Genomic DNA, 19,791 nt, shown 5'->3' with positions numbered 1-19,791 from the left:
CTGGGGCGGGATGGGCAGGTGCTGGGCAGGTGTGGGGGCTGCTGCCACCTCGGCCTGGGGGACCCTGACCAAATTGGCCTCCAAGGCCAGAGACATGGGGAGAATACGGGACTCTAGAGAAGGGGGTCCTAGGCCCGGCTCTGCACCAACTCACAGCGGGACCTGGAGCAGGTGCCTTCGCCACTCTCTGCCTCTGTTTCCCCATATGTTAAAAAAAAATAAAAAGTGCAGTAGCTCCTTTCTAGGCCCTTCTGGATCTGCAGCTCTCTGGGAGGCTGTTCTGCCCTCCCTCCCCTGTCTGGATTAGATACTCCCGAGTGTTTGTTGGATGAATATTTTTTGGGTCCTCTGGGAATCCCTTCTGGGCCTTTCTTTGCTGATTCAACTCCACCCCCACAGCGAAGGGATTTTTCCTCCAAGCTTGGCTGAAGTGCATGCCCAGGGGAGGGTCGGGGTCCAGAGCCTGCACACCCACCTCCAATGCATCCCCCTGTGCCTCGAGGTCCTTGGGAAAGACCAGAAGGTGCTATCTCCCCTAGGCAGGGCCAGTGTGTTGGGAAGTCTCTGCTCTCCCCAGGCGTCGGGGGCCTGGCTGTTCAGGGGAGGCCTAGGCCCTCTCCCTAGAACCACGCACACCCCCACCCTGTGCTCTCTCTGCCTCAGGCGTCAGATACAGGTTTGTACACCTGTAAAGTCACTACTGCGGCTGGAGAGGCCAGGCGGACCTTCCTCCTCAGCGTCCAGGGTAAGATGGCGTTTGGTATAAGGAACCCAACCTGGCTGGCAAGCAGTGGTGTCGCCGGGTGGGATCTAGAAGTAAAAGGATCAGATCCAAATATAGCTCTGTTCCCGACTTCTTTGTAGGGCTTAGTAGAGTCACTTTGCCCCCCTGGCCCTCAGGTTATCTTCAGTAAAATGGAACTAAAAGCAGTACCTGCCTGCTAGGCACGTAGGAAGTGCTCGAGTGGGTGGGACTGCCATTATCGTGTCTATAACGTGTTGGACACAGAGCTTGGCATGGTAAGGAGCCCTCAGAGATCAGATGCTCGGGAAGCTGAGCCAACTTCATCTTGAGACTTGGGGGTGCCCAAGTCCATCAACCCAAGAACAGAACATGGATGGCATTTGATTAGATGTGTGGCTCAGGTGGGAAGGAGGGAGAGGCTTGGCCATTTACTTGGGGTCAGATATTGTGTCAGTTAGGATTTAGACTAAGCTGTGTAACAAAGAGACCCCAAAATACAGTGGACTAAATGAGAAGTTTACCTCTCATCTAAAATCCCAGAGGTGTCTGTGGTGATTTAGGGGCCTAGGATCCTTCTGGCTTGTTGATCCCCCATCCTCTAGGGATGTGTCCGTGTGGTTGAAGCTGGGACACATCCCAGCCTGCCCCAGCCCACTGAAAACCGAAAAGAGCAACCGTGGAGGGCAAGCATTTTTATTTTAAGTAAGCAATGCAGAAGTCATAGCCATTCCTTCAGTTTACATTCTTTTGGCAAGAACTTAGCTGCCACAGCAGCCTGTAAGGAGAGTGGGAAAAAATTGTCTATGTGAGCGACCATGTGCTCAGCTAACACTCTGCTGTGGGAGACATATGGGAAGAACGGGCTGGGGGAGGGCGGGGACACCAGCTTTACTATCCTTGGTCTAAGGGGAGCCTTCTCAAGCTCTGTTTTGCAAACGTTTCATAACAGCAACTGCTATTTAAATTTGTGAATAAAACAATCCATGTCTTCATCAATGGAAAAGCATAAAAAGTGAACCCCTGAATACAGGAAAAGGTTTCTCAGGCATCCCGGATCTGTGTGAGAGGAAGGAAATGCACGTGCTGGAGGGGAAGATCCCCAGGATTCTGGAAATCTGGCTTCTTTCCCGCAGTGCCCCCAACGTTTGAGAACCCCAAGACAGAGACCGTGAGCCAGGTGTCTGGGAGCCCCCTGGTCCTGACCTGTGATGTGACTGGGGTCCCTGCACCCACTGTCACTTGGCTGAAGGACAGGATGCCTGTTGGTGAGTACATCACATCCTTCTCTTTTTAGTGCTCAGTGTTCCTTTATTTATTAAAATGGCAGTGAATGCAGAAGAAAGTTGTTGGGTATTAAGTGTTCTTAGTTGGAAAATGAAAGACTGACAGTGCAATGTCGTTGCCACCCCCTTCTTCACTTTTTGCAACATTATTGACCCTTGAAATCCAAATGTCCGACTGGGAACCACTCATGTTGGGGCCTGAGCCTCCCCACGTTTGGGCCCTCAGTCAGCCCCCTCGAGACAGAGGACGTGGCTGTACGCTGTGCAGCGTGGCGCTGGCCCCGCGCTGGCTTCCCTGGCCCCAACGCTGCTGCTGCTCCAGGGGCTCCGCTCTGTCCTGGCCCCGCTGTGGGTCACCCCTATCCAGCCTTGGTCCCGCTCCCCCCCTTTCTCTCCCGCTGTGATCCTGGCAGCTGATAGCCGCCTCTGGTGCCGGCACACTTTCCATCCCGTGGCCTCCTCCTGTTCCCCCCTCCCTGGGCAGGGCCAGCAGCGCCCCCCCCCCCCCCCCCCCCCCCCCCCCCCCCCCGGTCTCCTGAGCCCATGCTGGGCCCTCCACTCTGTGGTAAAGAGCTCTTTCAAAGCAGCTCTGAGCGGGTCATTTGCCTGTTGAAAATCCTTTCACGGCTCGGAGTCCCTCAGAATAAAGTCCAGACTCCTCCCTGCAGCCCAGGAGGCCTGCGGGGCCAGCCCAGCCCTCCGCCCCCGAGCTCCAGGGGGCTCCAGCCAGCCCCGGCTGCTCTCTGCTCCTCACGTGCTCCCTGTTCTCTCTCGCACAACAGCTCTATTGAGATGTAACTCATATACCACACGATCCAAAGTATTTTTAGTCTATTCACAGTTGTGTAACCATCATCACAATCAAACTTAGAATATTTTTATTGCTCCAAAGGAAAACCGCATACCCATTAGCAGTCATGCCCCACTTCTCCCCAGTGCTCCGGTCCTAGGCAACCAAAAATCCACGTTCTCTCTCTAGAGGTTTGCCTACACTGGACATTACATATAAATGGAACCATACACTATGTGACCTTTGGTATCTGGCTTCTTTCACCCAGCAGAATTTTCTAGGTTTCTCCATGTTGTAGCATGAATCAGTACTTCATTCCTTTTCAGGACTAGATAACATTTCGTTTACATTAGCCAGTCAAAGGGGTGCTGATGCAAAATACCAGAAATTGGTTGGTTTTTATAAAGGGGATTGTTTGGAGTGGGAGCTTACGGATACCAGGCCATGAAATATAAGTTAGTTCCCTCACCAAAGTCTATTTCCACAGGTTGGAACAAGTGGGCTGCTGATATCTGCTGATATCAGGCTTCCTGGGTTCCTCTCTTCCCGGGTCTTGCTTCTCTCTGGGCTCAGGATTCCTTTCTTCCTGGGGCTTACTTCTGTTTCCTCTGTGTGATTATTTCCCGGGGCTCCAGCTTAAGACTTCACCATCAAACTCCACATCAAAACTCCAACATCCAAAACCTCCAACTCTATCCTTTGCCATGCCTTTTATCTGTGAGTCCCCACCCACCAAGGGGTGGAGACTCAATGCCCTAATGACATAGCCCAATCAAAGCCCTAATCATAATTTAATCACACTCAGGTACAGACCAGCTTACAAACATAATCCAATATCTATTTTTAGAATTCATAACTATATATCAACCTGCTACACTGTTACAGGGCTATACCACATTTTGTTGATCCATCTGCCGGTTGATGGGCATTTGGGTTATTTCCACCTTGGGACTATTATGAAAATGCTATGAAAGTTCATGCACAAGTGTTTGCATGGACATACATTTTCATTTCTCTTGGGCACACACCTGGGTGTGGAATTGCTGGGTGCCCTGCTCTCTTTTTCCTCCAGATCCTTGTACATGCTGTTCCCTGCCCAGAACACCCACCCTGGACTCCCCTGACCACCTCCACTTTACTTGGCTAATCTCCTACTCACTGTCCTGTCTCAGCTGAGACTCGCCTCCTCCAAAAGCCCTGCCTGATTGCTCCCACACTCTATTGCTCCCTGACTCGTTAGAGGCTTCATGGGGCTTGTCCCAGTGGGTTATGCTTCTTTGACTGACTTCCTTCTAGGATTCATTGTGAACTCTTTGAGGGCAGGGACAGGTCTTACCATCTTTGATTCCCAAGCTCAAGGTTGGACACATAGTAAATGTATGGAAAGGCTGGCTGGACAAATGAGGATGTGGAAGAGGGCAGACCAGTTAGAGAAGGCTTTGGGGGGGGGTGGGGAAGGTGGGGCCGGAGAGAATGAGGGGGAAGCATTCCAGACTGGGCGTGGGGTTCAGCCTGAGCAGAGGCCCAAGGGGAGGGATGGGATGGGGCAGAGGCACGGGTGGAACTGGAGGGGGACGGCGGGGGCTGGGCCTGAGAGTCACCAGGAAGAGGAGCAAGTCTTTAGGTCCTTGGACACTAAAGGAAATGGGGTCCCTTGGGAAGAAATGCCCTCAGTGAAAGGAAATAGGACGGGATGGTAAGGAAGAGAGTAAACAAAGCAGAGCAGGCTGCAGGAGGTGGTGCTGTGCCCAGGAAGGAGGCCCCCGTTTCCCGAGGAGCACTAGGAGGGGTGGGTGAGTTAAGGGTCCCCGGGGGTCTTTCCAGCTTTGAGAGTACGGAGGATGGGGACCCTCGCGGGAAGGCGCGTGACTTCATGTCGGCCCAGTGGTGGCACCTGGGACGGTGGCCTCGTGCAGGCAAAAGCCTGGCATGCTCCTCTGTCCACAGAGAGCGGCGTGGCGCCGGGCGTGGTCTCCCGCGGAGGCCGCCTCCAGCTGAGCCGCCTGCAGCCTGCCCAGGGCGGCACTTACACGTGCGTGGCCAAGAACGCCGAGGCCGAGGCCCGCAAGGACTTCGTGGTGGCCGTGCTGGGTAGGCCCGCGCCCCGTGCCCCCCGCGCCCTGCCCCTGTGCCCTCCCCTGCCGCCGCCCCGGGCCTCACCCACAGCCCCGCCGCAGAGGCCCCCCGCATCCGGAGCTCGGGCGCCGCGCAGGAGCACAGCGTCCTGGAGGGGCAGCAGGTGCGGCTGGACTGCGCGGCCGACGGGCAGCCACCGCCGGAGGTGGCCTGGCTGAAGGACGGCGGCCCGCTGGACCAGAGCGCGGGCGCCCGGCTCCGGTAAGGCCAGGCCCGCTCCCCACCCCAGGCGCAGGGCCTGCGGACGCTCACACACCTGCGCTCGCTCCCGCTCCCCGCGGCAGGTTCTACCTGGACGGCAGCTCGCTGGTGCTGAAGGGCCTGAGGGCCTCCGACTCGGGTGCCTACACCTGCGTGGCCCACAACCCCGCCGGGGAGGACGCCAGGCTGCACACCGTGAACGTGCTGGGTGAGGGAGCCCGGGGCCCGAGGCGGGGAGGGGGGCCCCACTGACCGGGACTCCAGCTGCCATGGGTGCCTACATGGGGAGGGGGGTTGCCAGAGCCCCAGCTCTTACGTGCTGTGTGACCCAGGCCCATGGTGCAACCTCTCTGGGCCTCCTCCCTCATTTACAAACTAGCGGATGCAGGGGGAGAGCTGGGGGATGAATGGAGATGAAAGGAGCCACAGGGTGAGACTGCCACCCGCACTCAGTGGGCCTCATCCCTCGCGTGGGGTGACCGTGGCTCTAAGAAGCCCAGCCGCGATGGTGGCCTGTGGCAAAAATCCAGGTACTGGCACCATCAGCAGGAACTTCCCTGGGAGGAGCCGCCGCCCCGCCGGGCCCTTCACCGTCCCTCTCTTCTTGTCGCTGCCCACCCCCAGTGCCTCCCACCATCGAGCAGGGAGCAGACGGGGCGGGGGCCCTGGCGAGCCCTGCTGGGGAGCTGGTGACCATGGCGTGCCCCGTCCGGGGCTCCCCGCCCATCCACGTGAGCTGGCTCAAGGACGGCCTGCCCCTCCCGCTGTCCCAGCGCACTCACCTGCACGGCTCTGGCCGCACCCTCAGGTAGGCGGTGCCTCCCCTCCTGGCCAGCGGCCGAGAGCAGGCCCCAGACACTCTTCAGGCAGCTGGGGTTTGAAACACATCTGAGTGGTTTTATGGAATAAAAATAACACAAACATATAGAGGCGCATGACGGGGAGGAGGAGGGATCTCGCTCCCAAATGCAACTCCAGCAGGGCTGCAGAGATGAAAGGGGCCTCTGCCCTCAGGCACTCTCCCAGTCCAGTGGAGGAGGCAGGCACAAAACCAGGTGATGATCCCTGGGTGCACCCAGCTCAGCCTGGCCCGGGGTGGAGGAAATCAGGAAAGGCTTCCTGGAAGAAGGTGCCTGAGCGAAGTCTTCACGCAGTCAGTCTGGAAGGCTATTCCAGGCCCAGGTCCGGGCACTGGGATGCAACAATAAGCAGGACGAAGTGTGCTCTGCTCCTGTGGCCATAAGGGGTAGAAAACACACAGATATAAGATATGAAATGTCAGGAGGGTAAGTGACTCTGACGGCAAAGCAGGGTGAGGGGGTGGAAGGTGGCAGTGGAGGCGGCCATTTACGGTGGTCTGGGATAGGATCTTGGGTAAGGGCACATTTGAGCAGAAACCTGAAGAGGGTGAGAGGGCGTCAGGTGGATGCCGTGGGGGAAGAGCACCCAGACAGAAGGCACAGCAAGTTCAAAGCCCCTGAGGGAGTGTGCCCAGCCCGGAGGGTTCAAGCAGCGTGGGGGGTCAGGTGATGCAGGACTCCTAAGCCCTTGGAAGACTTCTGGATTTTACAGTGGGAAGCCCGGTGGAGTGTCATCCTGCTCTGGCTTAGGTTCTTTTGTTCGTTTTGTTTTGAATTAGAGAGGTGTAGGTTTACAGAGAAATCATGCATAAAGCGCAGAGTTCCCATCCACCACCCTGTTAGTGGCGGCTTGCGCTGGTGTGGCCCCTTCGTTCCAGGTCATGAAGGAACGTTTCTGTGATCGTACTATTAACTAGAGTCCGTCTTTTTGGCTGAGGTTTTTAAAGGATTCTCTGGCTGCTGTGGGGACTCCAAATGTGGGGGCAAGCGCAGAAGGGGGGCGTTAGGGGGCTGTCACAACACTCCAGGTGGGACTCCAGGTGGCCTGGGCCAGGGAAGGTAGAGCTGGCAGGATTCGTGAAGGTAAGAGAGGAAGAGAAGGGTTGGCCTTGGCAAGGTTTTGATCCTGGCATCTGGCAGGTAGGGGTTCTGGTTTTCTGAGATGGGACCTCTGAGGGGGGGGCAGGTTGACGGGGCAAGACCTGGGGTTCTTTTCGAGCATGTTGATGTGAGGCCCTGAGACGTCCGGGGAAGGCGGCAAGCGGGCAGCTGGCCGTTCCACTCTGGAATTCAGGGAGGTAGGCGTCAGGGAACGGTCAGCAAACCGGGGGCACTGGAAGCCAGGGCGGCCTGCAGTCCCCACAGAGCGAGCGGGACGCTCCCCCTCCGCCAGTGTCAGATGGGGCTGTGGACAAGGAGCACAAATGAAAGAGGGCGAGAAGGAGCAGCCAGGGAGGGCGAGGAGAGCAGGAGAGGGGGCCATCGTGGGGACCCCAAGAAGGCAGCATCTCAGGGAGGGCGACGCGGCCCCGGAGCTGGCCACTGGCTCTGGCAGTGCAGGGGATATGGGGGAGCTTGACAGGAACATTTTAGGAGGAGAGGTCAGGGCGATGGCCTGATTAAGGGTGTGCAAGAGAAATCGGGGGGCCGGAAAGTGGGAGGAGTGGCACTGTGGAGCCACGGAGGCAAAGAGCAATAGTTTGAGGAGGGCTGGGGGGAGGCAGGCTGCCCTCCTGGGGGACCAGTGGAGCTTCCAGAAGTTGGGAAGCAGGAAGTCTGGCTGTGGAGCGAGATGGCCAGAGATGGCAAAGCGGGAGGGTGGTGGGAGTTTGGGGCTTTATCCTGGGAGCACCGGCCTACAGGAAAGGGGCTGAAGCAGAGGCTGAACTTGCCCAGGTGTGGCCACTGAGCCTGCCTCTCTCCCTCACTCCCTCGCGGTGTCTAGGATTTCCCAGGTGCAGTTGGCGGACTCGGGCATCTTCACCTGTGTGGCCGCGAGCCCTGCTGGTGTGGCTACCAGGAACTTCACCTTACAGGTGCACGGTATGGAGCAGGGGGTGGGGGCAAGCGGGTCCTTTGGCCTGGGCAAGTGAGACTCAAAACTGTTGCCCCCTCTGCCTACCTAGGTGGCGCCAGGGGGCGGGGCTCTCAGAGCAGTGCAAACTCCGTGACAGTCTTCGATGCACTCGGTTGCTCCTCTGTGCATCTCACGGAGTAATTGTTGGACACTGTTGTGCCAGGACTTGCCAGGCACCAGGATCCAGCAGTGAGCAGAGGCGGCCCTGCCACCTGGTGGTCAGTGAGGGAAAGAGCTCTGTAAAGAGACAATTGCATTTCCAGGTGGGGGTTCAGGGAAGGCTTCCTGGAGGAGGGGAGGTCTAAGCCAAGCACTGAAGAAGGAATTGTCCAGGAGAAGGGCATTCTGGCCAGTAGGAGGAGCCTGTGCAAAGGCCCAGAGGTGAGGGCCACCTGGCATGGAATAGAATGACTCCTGCCCGCCTCTTTCCCCTCCACAGTGCCCCCTGTCCTGGAGCCGGTCGAGTTCCAGAATGACGTGGCAGTGGTGCGTGGCTCCCCAGTGGTCCTCCCCTGCGAGGCCCGGGGCCACCCCCTGCCCCTCGTGTCGTGGATAAAGGACGGGGAGCCCTTGCTGCTCCAGAGCCTCGATCAGGGGCCCGGCCTGCAGCTGGAGAGAGCGGGGACTGGCGACTCGGGGACCTACTCATGCGTGGCCGTGAACGAGGCAGGGGAAGCAAGGAGGCATTTCCAGCTGACAGTGATGGGTGGGTCCTGGGCTTCTGGGGGCCGGGGAGGAGAAGGTGGGCCGTGGGTGAGATGGAGAAGGCCGCGAGGGCAGAGAGCCCCTGGAGGCTCGGAGCCGCTGCCTGCGAGTGGGCCGTAGGGAACGGGCCTTGACCTTGACTGGGAGGTTTGATTCACCCGGGGCTGTTCCCTCTGCCTTGTCCACCCAACCTTGATGGCAGAGCAAGGACAAGAGCCACAGAAATCTGGGGGCAGAGCCCTGAGTCTCCAGTACAAAATTTGCCAGTGTTGTGTTTTATCGGAAAAACTCATGTAAATTGGGCATTCCTTGCCCTACTGGTTTCTGCTGGTTTTAAAGCACCGAGAGTTGTTACTCACCCTCCAGTGTTGTGCTGCTCCGGGAAGACGGGCCCAGGGTCTCTCCAATACACTTCCTCCCTAACCTGCTCGTAGCTCTGTCTCCTGTCAGCTCCTGGTTGGGGGGTGCGGGGTGAGCTGTCAGCACTCTGGGTGTGGCCCCCACGACTGACCCCAGGTGGGTTGTCTTGCAGATCCCCCCCACATTGAGGGCGCAGGCCAGCCTGCAGAGCTGTTACTGACCCCGGGCGTCCCCTTGGAGCTCCTCTGTGATGCCCGGGGCACCCCCCCGCCCAACATCACCTGGCATAAGGATGGACAGGCCCTGAGCCCGCCGGAGAACAGCAACGGCTGGGTGCTCCGGGTCGAGGGTGTACAGGTACTTGTCCCTGTCCCCAGACCTGTGGGGTGAAGCTGGAGGAGGGGAGAGGAGGGACCCCAACTTCCCCGGACCTGTTAGGCAGTCAGCAAGGTTTGGCCCAGCTCCTTCTTTGTGCCAAGGACTCTGCAGAACATGAGGACATGGAGATGCCCCACAGGCCCTGCCCTTGGGCACATCCAGCCAGGTCAGGGCCAGGGGTGATGTAGAAACCATATAACTCCCCATCCGGGGAGTTCTCAGAGCAGATGAAAGCTGGCGCAGCCAGGTCTTCTTGGAAGAGAAGTGCCAGAAGTTGGGGTGCTAGCCCCAACACAAGGCTGGAATGGAAGAAACATTCTGGAGAGGAATGGGTTGGTTGGGAAGGCGTATGGCGGAGTGAGCCAGCAGCTGCGTGCAGGAAGGACATGAGATCCGGCGGTGGGAGGCTGGGGCCGGAGGCAGTGCCCACTCTGCTCCCTCCCCAGGTGGGCGATGCTGGGCTGTACACGTGCCTGGCCAAGAGCCCCGCCGGTGAAGTTGAGAAGAGCTTCCGGGTCAGGGTTCAAGGTAGGGCTCCTGGGGTAGCCTGGGAGAGAGGACGGGGCCTGCAGGAGAGGGTCCGCTTCTCATGCCCAGTCTGTCCTCTCCCAGCCCCCCCAGATGTTGTTGGGCCCCAAGGCCCCCGCTCAGTGGTTGGCCTGGCCCCTGGGCAGCTGGTCCTGGAGTGTTCAGTGGAGGCAGAGCCAGTGCCTGAGATCGAGTGGCACCGAGATGGCATCCTGCTGCAGGTGGGTACCAGGCCGGAGACCCGGGGGCCCTGCCTTCTATCTCTCTCAGGCCCCAGACCCTGGCCAGGCTGGATGCCATGTGCTGAGGGCCCACTCTGTGCCAGCACTTTGCATACCTGCTCTCTCTGACTTGCCTTCTCTCTGCCCCTATTATTATTACCATCCCATTTTATGGATGGGGACACTGAGGCAAGGCTGGGATTTGCACCCAAGGCTACTTCCCATTGCACCTTCCATTTATACTTAGTGGCTGTGTGACCTTGGACCAGTTACTGAAGTTCTTCTCTGTGCTCGTCCCTCCAATGGGGTCATTTCCTGACGTGGACCCCAGGATTGCTGGGTCTCGTGGCAGGGGCTCCAGTTAAAATCCTTCCCTCCATGAGCCCATTTTGCAATATCTAGGACAAACAGAGCTCCAGGGACAGGGTGCACCCTCCCTCCCTCCCAGTGCAGCCCAGTTCCCCAGAGGGTCCTCGGCTGAGCATCAGGCCAGGCGCTGCAGTGCAGCTCAGAATGGGTCGGAGGCCACTGCTTGGCCTCACTGTTCTTTGGTCCCCCTTGTCCGTCGATGGTGGCGGGTGGCCTGGTGCCTAGCCCAGCGCTGACGTGGGCCTCTCTGCCCCTGTGCGGCTCTACAGGCAGACGCCCACACCCGGTTTCCTGAGCAGGGCAGGTTCCTCCAGCTGCAGGCCCTGAGCACGGCCGACGGCGGCAACTACAGCTGCACAGCCCGCAACGCAGCAGGCAGCAGCAGCGTGGCCTTCCACGTGGAGATCCACAGTGAGTGCGCCGCCTGCCCGCCCCGCCCCCTTCCAGCCGCGGGCTCCCCGCACCAGCGCCCTCTCTGCTCCTCCTCCAGGGGCGCCCACCATCCAGCCAGGCCCACCCGCGGTGAACGCCTCGACGAACCACACGGCCCTGCTGCCCTGCCAGGCTGACGGTGTCCCCCAGCCCCTCGTGAGCTGGCAGAAGGACGGGGTCCCCGTGGATCCCGGGAGCCCCAGGTGGGAACTGGAAGGGCAAGGGGGGTGGTGGATTTGCAGGTCGTAAACGAAAAACGCTTGGGCAGGCTGGAGCAGAAACGAGCTTTTTATCAGGACATGGGGTGTCTCCTCCAACCCAAGCAAAGGCGTGCCAAAACCTAGGAGCTCTCCGCTGGTCTCTGCTTCTGTGTGTGCCCGGGCTCCTGCCTCTCCCAGAGCAGTTTTCTCTGTGCACACGGCAGAGTTGGCCACCCCACGGCCCCTCTGCTTACGGTTCCTCAGTTCACGCAACCTGCAGAGCCTAGAGCAGTCCGTGACTCCCAGGGTGGATCCTGAGGGCCAGCGTTCAGCCCCAGTGTGTCGACGTGGCTCGGGGCAGGGCTGCCCTGCAGAGGCGTGGCTGGAGCCGGCCCTTGGGAGCGGAAGCTCTCACTCCTAAGGCCATTCTCCAGAACAGCGGAAAGGCCTCTCCCTGCTGACTCTCTGGGAGAGCCTGGGCGCAGGCGTGAGCGTGGGAAGCCCCAAGCAGCTCCTCTTGCCTTCTATGAGGCTGGCTTGGGGTGTGGGGAAGTGCCCCATGGCTGTGACCCCCTGACCTTGGCCTCTTGGATGCAGCCTTCTTGCTAGAAAGCTGTGGATGGGGAAGGGTCTTGCTGGAAACACGAGCAGGGTCCGGGCGCCTGGCAGGGCCCAGCTGCACCTGCCGGTCTCCTTGGCAACCCCTCCCTCCGTCCCAGGTTGGAGGTTCTGCCCGAGGGTTCCCTGAGAATCCAGCCAGTCCTCGCCCAGGACGCCGGCCACTACCTCTGCCTGGCGTCCAGCTCCGCTGGCTCCGATCGGCAAGGCCGTGACCTCCAGGTCCTCGGTAGGTAGACGAGGAGAGGCTCTGTTCCCTGCCCTTGGCCTCCAGCCCCCTTTTGGGGCTGGGTCCTGCCAGGTTTCTGAGTCACCCCGGCAGTCAGGAGCCAAGGACAGTGGTCTTCAAATACTTTTTATCTTAAGCCCGTTAGTAAAGATTTTGAGGATGCATAGTCAAAGTGTGCATGTTTATTTTTAAGCATAAATTACATGCACTTACTGCTATACTGGTAGTGTGTGATAAAGCATATAGAACAAATGAAACTTTGAAAGAATAGGATTAAAAATCACTGTAATGAGGTGCTCTAATCTCTTCCCACTGCGATGGACACCTTCTCCCTGAGGCTTCTCTGGGGGGCCCTCCCTCGGGGTTGATGTCAGTCGAGCCCTGGAGGCCTCTTTCAAGGAGAGGCGGAGGTTTGGGGGATGCCAGCCTCAGAGACGAGGCAATGCCCCAATGCAGGTGGTTTCTCCTGGTCCCGGGGGGAGGGCCTCCTGCCCTCTCCCCTCCTGGGTGCTTGGGGATGGGTTGGAGGTGGTAGCAGTGCTGCCTGACCCTGGGCACGGCCTCGGAGAGCCCCCTGGCCTGCCCCACCCCTGCACCCTGTCTCCTGATGACTGCCCTCTCCCCAGAGCCTCCAGCCATCGCCCCCAGCCCCTCCAACCTGACCCTGACCGCCCACACCCAGGCCTCACTGCCCTGTGAGGCCAGTGGCTCCCCCAAGCCCCTCGTGGTCTGGTGGAAAGATGGACAGAAGCTGGACTTCCGCATGCAACAGGACGCCTATCGGTAATCAGCCGGGCCTTCCAGGCCAGGAGATGCATGGGGCGGGCAAGGCTGCATCCATCTCATCAAAGAGGAGCTGGGTCGGGGCAGAACCTCAGCAAGGCCAGGGCCAGAACCTTGGAGCCAGGAGGGCCCTCATACTAAGGCAGATGGGCTAGCAGGCACGGGGTGGGGGCTTGTGGGACAGACTGCCAAGCAGAGCAATGTATGACCTTTTCAACAATTGAAATCATTACACGTTTAAAAGATAATACGTGGAGGCCTGAGTTGGTGCTGGGTGAGCCTGGACAGCTGGCTTCTCCTGGAGCCTCAGTCTCCCCATTTCTCAAATGCAGATGATCATTAAATGTCATTAGTGCATTAAAGAAGTTGATTTACCAAATACATCTTGTGCTAGGAGCTGGGCCCTGAGGAGTTTTACATCTAAAGCAGGTGCTCAGTGAACACGATTAGGCATTTGAATGTAGTTATTATTATGGAATTTTCTTAGGTAGTTACTTAGAGAACATACAGGATTTATGGGAATGCAGGGAAGGAAATTAAAATCGCCACAAACCCTATGGCCAGAGTGAACCCCTATTGACCTTTGGGTCTAGAAGCAACTTCTAGAATCAGGGCCAGGGGTCAGAGGTAAGGGGGGCGGGAACAGCTGTGAGACCCCCACATCCCCCTCGCCCGGGCAGGGAGGCCGTGGCTGACTCATCTCAAGGTGGCCCGCTAGTTTCTTAGCAGCCACCTCTCCGTCCGTCCCTCCCAGGCTCCTGCCCTCCAACGCCCTGCTCCTTGCAGACCCCGGCCCTCAGGAGGCCGCCCAGTTTGAGTGTGTGGCGAGCAATGAGGTGGGCGAGGCCCGCAGGCTCTACCGCGTCACTGTCCACGGTGAGTGGCAGGGCCTGCCTGGCGTGCGCTCTCTTGCTGGCAGGGCCTTGCGCTGCTTTCCTCTTAAGCCCCCTCCTCCAGGAGGCCCTCTCCGACCCCACCCCACCCACACTGACCTAATCCCGGCTCCAGCCCAGTTCCCGGCTCTTGTGGGAGCTCACAAGCGAGGCTCCTCCCCCATCCAGAACTTTCTCAACCCAAACCTGACCTTGTCATCACCCCGGTTAAAATCACTCCCTCCACGACTGCCCGTTGATCTCAGGGTCAAATCCAGAGTTTCACCTTGATCCGTGAGGTCCGGACCCACAGCTTCAGTTCACACCATGGCCCTCCCCCCGGGATCCGGTTATGTGGCTCAGCTTGCAGCCTCCACCCCCGCCGTTCCGAGGCCGGGAGCACGTATCCCTTTGCTCTTTGCGGGCCCAGCGCCTGCCCTTCCTTTAGATCTCAGCTAAACGCCATTTCCCCTGGAGGCCTTCTTTGCCTCCCCTGTTCCAAGCTGGATTGTCCCATGAAGCACCCTTCTCCTGTGACACGCTCTGTGACGTTAGCCAGTGTCGCCACGAAAGCTCTTGATGACTGTGTCCCCCTCCACGGGTGCGGCTCAGTGGGCTGAGTGCCTGCTTCCCATTTACGAGGTCCCGGGCTCAAACCCCAGGACCTCTGGAAAATAAATTTTGCGAGTGAGCGCATGAGTCTCGTTTGCGTGGCACTCCCTCTCTGGCCCTGCGTTATAAAGGTGCCCTTGTGTGCCAGCCGTGTGGCTGCGTGTGCCCGGGGCGCCTCGGCTGGGCCTCCAGATGTGCCGTGCCTTTCAGTGCCTCCCACCATTGCCGACGACCAGACGGACTTGACCGTGACCAAGATGGCGCCTGTGGTCCTCACGTGCCACAGCACGGGCCAGCCGCCTCCGGTTGTGTCCTGGAGCAAGGCAGGCGCCCCGCTGGGGGCGCGGGGGAGTGGCTATCGAGTCTCACCTGCAGGTAAGTGAGGGTGAGCGGCAGAAAGATGCCAGAGGGGAGACCGGGGGAACTGGGCAGCGAGGGGGGAAGGGGTTGCTTGGGGCCATGATGTAGGGCAAGATAGAAAGTTCTGGCCTGGCTCTGCTAGTCACTTGCTGTGTGACCCGGGGAAATCCCCTTGCCCTCTCTGCCCTCAGTATATCCTTCCATGCACTTGCTTGAGTTTTGCGGTCCATCACTGGTTCCCTGAGGCTAGTTGGCAAATCGGTGCTGTTTTGTATCAAAATGAGAAAGATAACTACAGAGAGATTTTTCATAAAGCTAATTTTATCCAGTTGGAAGCATTGTACTCTATTTGGAAATTATGCTCATGGTAATCTTTTGGTATTGCAGGTTCCTTTCTTTTGTGAAATTGGGGTGATAGTAAATGGTAATTTTTAAAAAATGTTTTTGCTGGTCAAAATAAAAGTTGGCAGCTTTTTGTGTTTATTGGTTAGTTAGTGAAATTCAAATTTGCAAACTACTGGCTTGATCTGTGGTTTTCAAACGCTCCTAAAGCAGTAGAATCCTTCCTTCCAACAAGCGGTCGCGGGGAAGCCCGATGTGTCAACGAGCCATGGTTCTGGCTATAGGAGCCCTCACTTCCCAGCCCACCCAGCAGGCCCGCAGGAGCCCGTGGAGCTCAGTTTAGAACCCCTTCCCTCGATAGTTGCGGTGCGGCCTGCAATCCGGGAAGGTTAAAATAGTGTTCTTTGAGCACCCCAGGCTAAGGGGAGGGTGAGAGGTGGCGGTAATCTCAGGAGGCTTCCTGTAGGAGGTGAGGTGTTTTATTTATATATATATAAATATATATATATTTATATATATATTATATATATATTATTATATATTATTATATATTTTATATTTATATTATATATATTATTTATATATATATAAATATATATATACATATATGTATGTATTTTTAAATTTATTCTCCCCCCCCAGTTTTCTGCTCTCTCTGTCCATTTGCTGTATGTTCTTCTGTGACCACTTCTATCCTTATCAGCGACACCGGGAATCTGTGTTTTTTGTTGTTGCGTCATCTTGTTGTGTCAGCTCTCCGTGTGTGTGATGCCACTCCTGGGCAGGCTGCACTTTCTTTCGCCCTGCGTGGCTCTCCTTGCGGGGCGCACTCCTTGTGCGTGAGGTTCCCCTATGCAAGGGACACCCTTGCGTGGCACGGCACTCCTTGCGCGCATCAACACTGCATGTTGGCCAGCTCCACACGGGTCAAGGAGGCCCGGGGTTTGAACCGCGGACCTCCCATGTGGAGGCAGACGCCCTAACCACTGGGCCAAGTCCGCTTCCCAGGAGGTGAGTTTTGAGCACAGCACGGCAAGGACAGCAGGGTGGGGCTTTTTGGAAATGTAGGTGAGCTGGGGATTGCAGGCAGGGCAGGGGCAGATCCTGGAACATCACAACCAGAAAAGTCTAGAGACCATCTTATCTAATTCCTCACAGTGTGAGTGGGGAAACTGAGGCCCAGAAGGTGAATGGAGCTTGCCTACAGTTACGCTGCAGGCAGGGAGCAGGGGCAGGCCTGGGACCCATGCTCGCGCCACTCTCTGATTCCCTGTGCTGTTTGCAAACGGGCAGGGAAGGCAGGGGGAGTGGGCTGGCACAGAACCCCTGGGTAGGCGGCGTGTCTGAGCCTGGCCAGCACCGTCACTGAGGACATGTGCTCCAGGCTCACCCCTGGCCCTGCTCCATTCCCACCCACAGGCGCCCTTGAGATCGGGCAGGCCCTCCCTGTCCACGCTGGCCGCTACACCTGCACAGCCCGCAACTCTGCCGGCGTGGCCCACAAGCACGTGATCCTCACTGTACAGGGTAAGGGTCCTCGAGCCAGACAGCCCGTGGCCCTTGGGGCAGGAGAATGGATGGAGAGCTAGAGACGGGAGGAGCTGGTGTCTGGGAAGTTGAGGATGGAGGTGAGGGCCGTGGGGACCAGACCTGCCCCTGCTCAGACCACCCGATGGCGTTCCTTGGGAGAAAAGAATCAAGCCACCTACGTCCTCCTTGCCGAGCTTTCCAGAAGCCCTCTTCCCTTTAGAGGCACCTCTCTCCAGTGCTCAGAGCCCACCTGGCTAAAGGCGTCTGCAGGGACCTCTGCACCCCTGTTCTTTCGCAGCCTCCCCCGTGGTGAAGCCCCTGCCCAGCGTCGTCCAGGTGCTGGCACACGAGGAGGTGGTGCTGCCTTGCGAGGCCTCGGGCTTCCCCCGGCCAACCGTCACCTGGCAGAAGGAGGGACTCAGCGTGCCTGCAGGTGAGCCTCCGCAGCAGCCAGCACGGAGAGGGGAGAGAACAGGGTGGGCTGGGATCCCCCTTCCTGCTGGGAGGTTCTGCAGACCTGCCTAGAGGCTCCTGGAAAGCCCCTGACCTGCCCAGATGCATGCTGCGCTGTGCCCACCCAGCTTCACCCCTGCCCTCTTCCCTTCTCCTTTTACCACCCCAGAGCCTGAGAGCCTATCTGAGCAGGGCGGCCGATTGGGAGATCAGGGAGGGGCAGCCCGGCTTACAAGCCCTTTGGCCACAACAGTCCCAGGCAGAACTGTCCAAGCCTGTCCTCCTCTGGGTCCCCTTGCCCCCGCCACCAGCCCCTGATTTTCTCCCACTTCCCCCAGGAGTGAGTACCCAGGTGCTACCCAGCGGACAGCTGCGGATTATCCATGCCAGTGCAAAGGATGCCGGGAACTATTTTTGCATCGCCCAGAACAGCGCAGGCAGCGCCATGGCGAGAACGCGGCTGGTGGTGCAAGGTGGGCCGGCGGGAGAGACTGAGGTGGTCCCTGGTGACCGAGGGGCTTTGGCGCTCCTGGGAGCTTCCCTCCTCGTTGGAGAGGGGTTAGGCTGCCTGGCTCCGAGCCCGAGTGGGCAGACCCAGCACCCCCGACCGCAGCCCTGCTGGTGGGTTCAGAAGGAATTGAGGGGAAACGTCTGCTCATCTCTTGCCCCAGGGTCTGGTTTCTGCAAACAAACTCCCACCCCCAGTGCCTTCTGTCTGGGCCCTCCTGGGACCCGAGTCTCGTCACCCCTCATTAATTTTGGTTGCCCAGTAACGATAGATATTTCTGCCCCTTTTATGACAAACATGCAATTGAAATTGTGCTGTTCCCTTCGCTTGATCAGTCATTGTCTCTAGAAATAAAGGAGACATCATTGGCCCCCAATTTGCAAAAATCTTCTGGGAATACTCAATGTGGAGCAATTCATGCTGCGATCCACGTGCTCTGCTTTGCTGCGGTGTCTCAAGCCTGGCTGTGTGTGGCTGGGGTGGGACCCCAGCACCACCTGGGCTTGGCCCCCCCATTCCACGCCTCCGCCCCGGGCCTCGTTGCCCAAGGGGCGCCTTTCCCTGCTGCTGGCCAGCAGAGGCCCCGGATGCCCAGCCCCTCCAGCCGGGTCTTCACTCTGCCCCCAGCACAGGAACCTGCGTGGGCTTTTTTTTTTAAAGATTTATTTTTACTTATTTTTCTCTCCCCTTCCCCCCCTCCCCTGTTGTCTGCTCTCTGTGTCCATTTGCTGTGTGTTCTGTGTCTGCTTGCACCCTTGGCGGTATCGGGAAACTGCGTCTTTTTTTTGTTGCATTATCTCTCCGTGTGTGTGGCGCCACGCCTGGGTAGGCTGCGCTTTTTTCGCCCAAGGGGGCTCTCCTTGCAGGGCACACTCCTTGCGCATGGGGTACCCCCATGCTGGGGCGCCCCTGCGTGGCACAGCCCTCCTTGCGTGCGGCAGCTCTGCATGTGGGCCAGCTCATACACAGGCCAGGAGGCCCTGGGTTTGAACCCTGGACCGTCCATGTAATAGGTGGACACTCTATCGGTTGAGCCACGTCTGCTTTCCTGTGTGGGCTTTGCAGCAGCTGCTCTGCGTCTGGCCCTGGAGGCTGCCAGAGGCCCGTGCCCGGGTGGCCTGACTGGGGAGGCCTCTCTCCTGGAGCTTTTAGTCACCATGCGTGCTACATGTGCACGGTGGGGTCACCCCGTCACTGCTTCACTGAGCTTGAGAGAGTCCCCAGATTGTCCAGACCCCAGGTGACTAGGGAGGTTGGTGGGGGCGGCAGAAGGGGTGGAGGAAGTGCCAAGAGCACCGGGGCAGGGCAGCTTGCCCCACCCAGCCTGGAGTCCAGCCCCAAGTGGACATCCCTCTCCCTCCAGTCCCACCCGTGATCGAGCCTGGCCCCTCCGACCTGTCCACCGCGCAGGGCTCCCAGGCCCTCCTGCCCTGCACGGCCAGGGGCAGTCCCGAGCCCGACATCACCTGGGAGAAAGATGGGCAGCCTGTGTCGGGAGCTGCGGGGAAGTTCACCATCCAGGCCTCTGGGGAGCTGCTAGTGAAGAACTTGGAGGTGAGGGCCCGGCCCGCGGCGCAGGCGAGGAGTCGGGTAACGGCAGGGGCAGCAAACCTCTGCTGAGCACCCGGTCTGTCGTGCTCTGTGCTGAGCCCCGTGCGGTCTTTCAGTCCCAGGGCCGCGTGAAATGGGCGGGACCATCCCCATCTGCAGAGGGGAAACCGAGGCTCAGAGTGGGCCTCATTTCCTCAAGACATGCCACTGCTAAGAGGCAAACGCAAGATTTAAACCCGAGGCTCCTGGGAGGCTCCTGGGCAGGGGGAGGAAGCCCGGGTCCAGGGGGCGGGGGACGGATGACATCGTCGTGTCCCCAGATGTGGTTGTTCTAAACCACCGTTTCCGGCAGTGATGATGTTGGGTGTCCTGCATGGTCCGGGCACGGAGCTGAGCGTGAGGTGGGTGGATCCCCCAGCTCCCTTCTTCCATCAGCATTCATCAGACTCTGTAATTACAAAATGAGCAGCTCTCCAGATGGGTGGGTGGCCGCTCAGGTGAAAGGCACGCCTTGAGGCCAGATGGTGCAGTGGTGAGTGCACAGCTCTCTTCAAATGCACTGTGTCACTTCTCCTTCCTGAGCCTTGACTGGGCGCTCTACAAAAAGACACCCAGAGTAGGCCCTCCCTCAGGGAGGATGCAAGCATG

The 19,791-nt window shown here is 58.6% G+C and overlaps 1 protein-coding gene across 1 annotated transcript in view; it reads left to right on the top strand.

The window, feature by feature from the left end:
- Positions 1 to 19,791, top strand: part of HMCN2 (hemicentin 2) — a 151,392-nt gene that overhangs the window by 107,853 nt on the left and 23,748 nt on the right. The window contains exons 61-81 of the mRNA XM_071216527.1: positions 664 to 745; positions 1,879 to 2,010; positions 4,766 to 4,909; positions 4,996 to 5,155; positions 5,239 to 5,363; positions 5,780 to 5,963; positions 7,961 to 8,058; positions 8,532 to 8,798; positions 9,330 to 9,514; positions 9,982 to 10,063; positions 10,148 to 10,284; positions 10,923 to 11,064; positions 11,144 to 11,288; positions 12,005 to 12,132; positions 12,759 to 12,915; positions 13,670 to 13,791; positions 14,610 to 14,774; positions 16,521 to 16,628; positions 16,930 to 17,064; positions 17,423 to 17,557; positions 18,956 to 19,146. Coding sequence (XP_071072628.1) covers positions 664 to 745; positions 1,879 to 2,010; positions 4,766 to 4,909; positions 4,996 to 5,155; positions 5,239 to 5,363; positions 5,780 to 5,963; positions 7,961 to 8,058; positions 8,532 to 8,798; positions 9,330 to 9,514; positions 9,982 to 10,063; positions 10,148 to 10,284; positions 10,923 to 11,064; positions 11,144 to 11,288; positions 12,005 to 12,132; positions 12,759 to 12,915; positions 13,670 to 13,791; positions 14,610 to 14,774; positions 16,521 to 16,628; positions 16,930 to 17,064; positions 17,423 to 17,557; positions 18,956 to 19,146 — 3,024 coding nt within the window. The remainder of the gene's footprint in view (positions 1 to 663; positions 746 to 1,878; positions 2,011 to 4,765; positions 4,910 to 4,995; positions 5,156 to 5,238; positions 5,364 to 5,779; positions 5,964 to 7,960; positions 8,059 to 8,531; positions 8,799 to 9,329; positions 9,515 to 9,981; positions 10,064 to 10,147; positions 10,285 to 10,922; positions 11,065 to 11,143; positions 11,289 to 12,004; positions 12,133 to 12,758; positions 12,916 to 13,669; positions 13,792 to 14,609; positions 14,775 to 16,520; positions 16,629 to 16,929; positions 17,065 to 17,422; positions 17,558 to 18,955; positions 19,147 to 19,791) is intronic.

Source organism: Dasypus novemcinctus, chromosome 8, assembly GCF_030445035.2.
Source record: "Dasypus novemcinctus isolate mDasNov1 chromosome 8, mDasNov1.1.hap2, whole genome shotgun sequence".
Lineage (NCBI taxonomy): Eukaryota > Metazoa > Chordata > Mammalia > Cingulata > Dasypodidae > Dasypus > Dasypus novemcinctus.
This window is presented reverse-complemented; position numbering and strand designations above follow the sequence as displayed.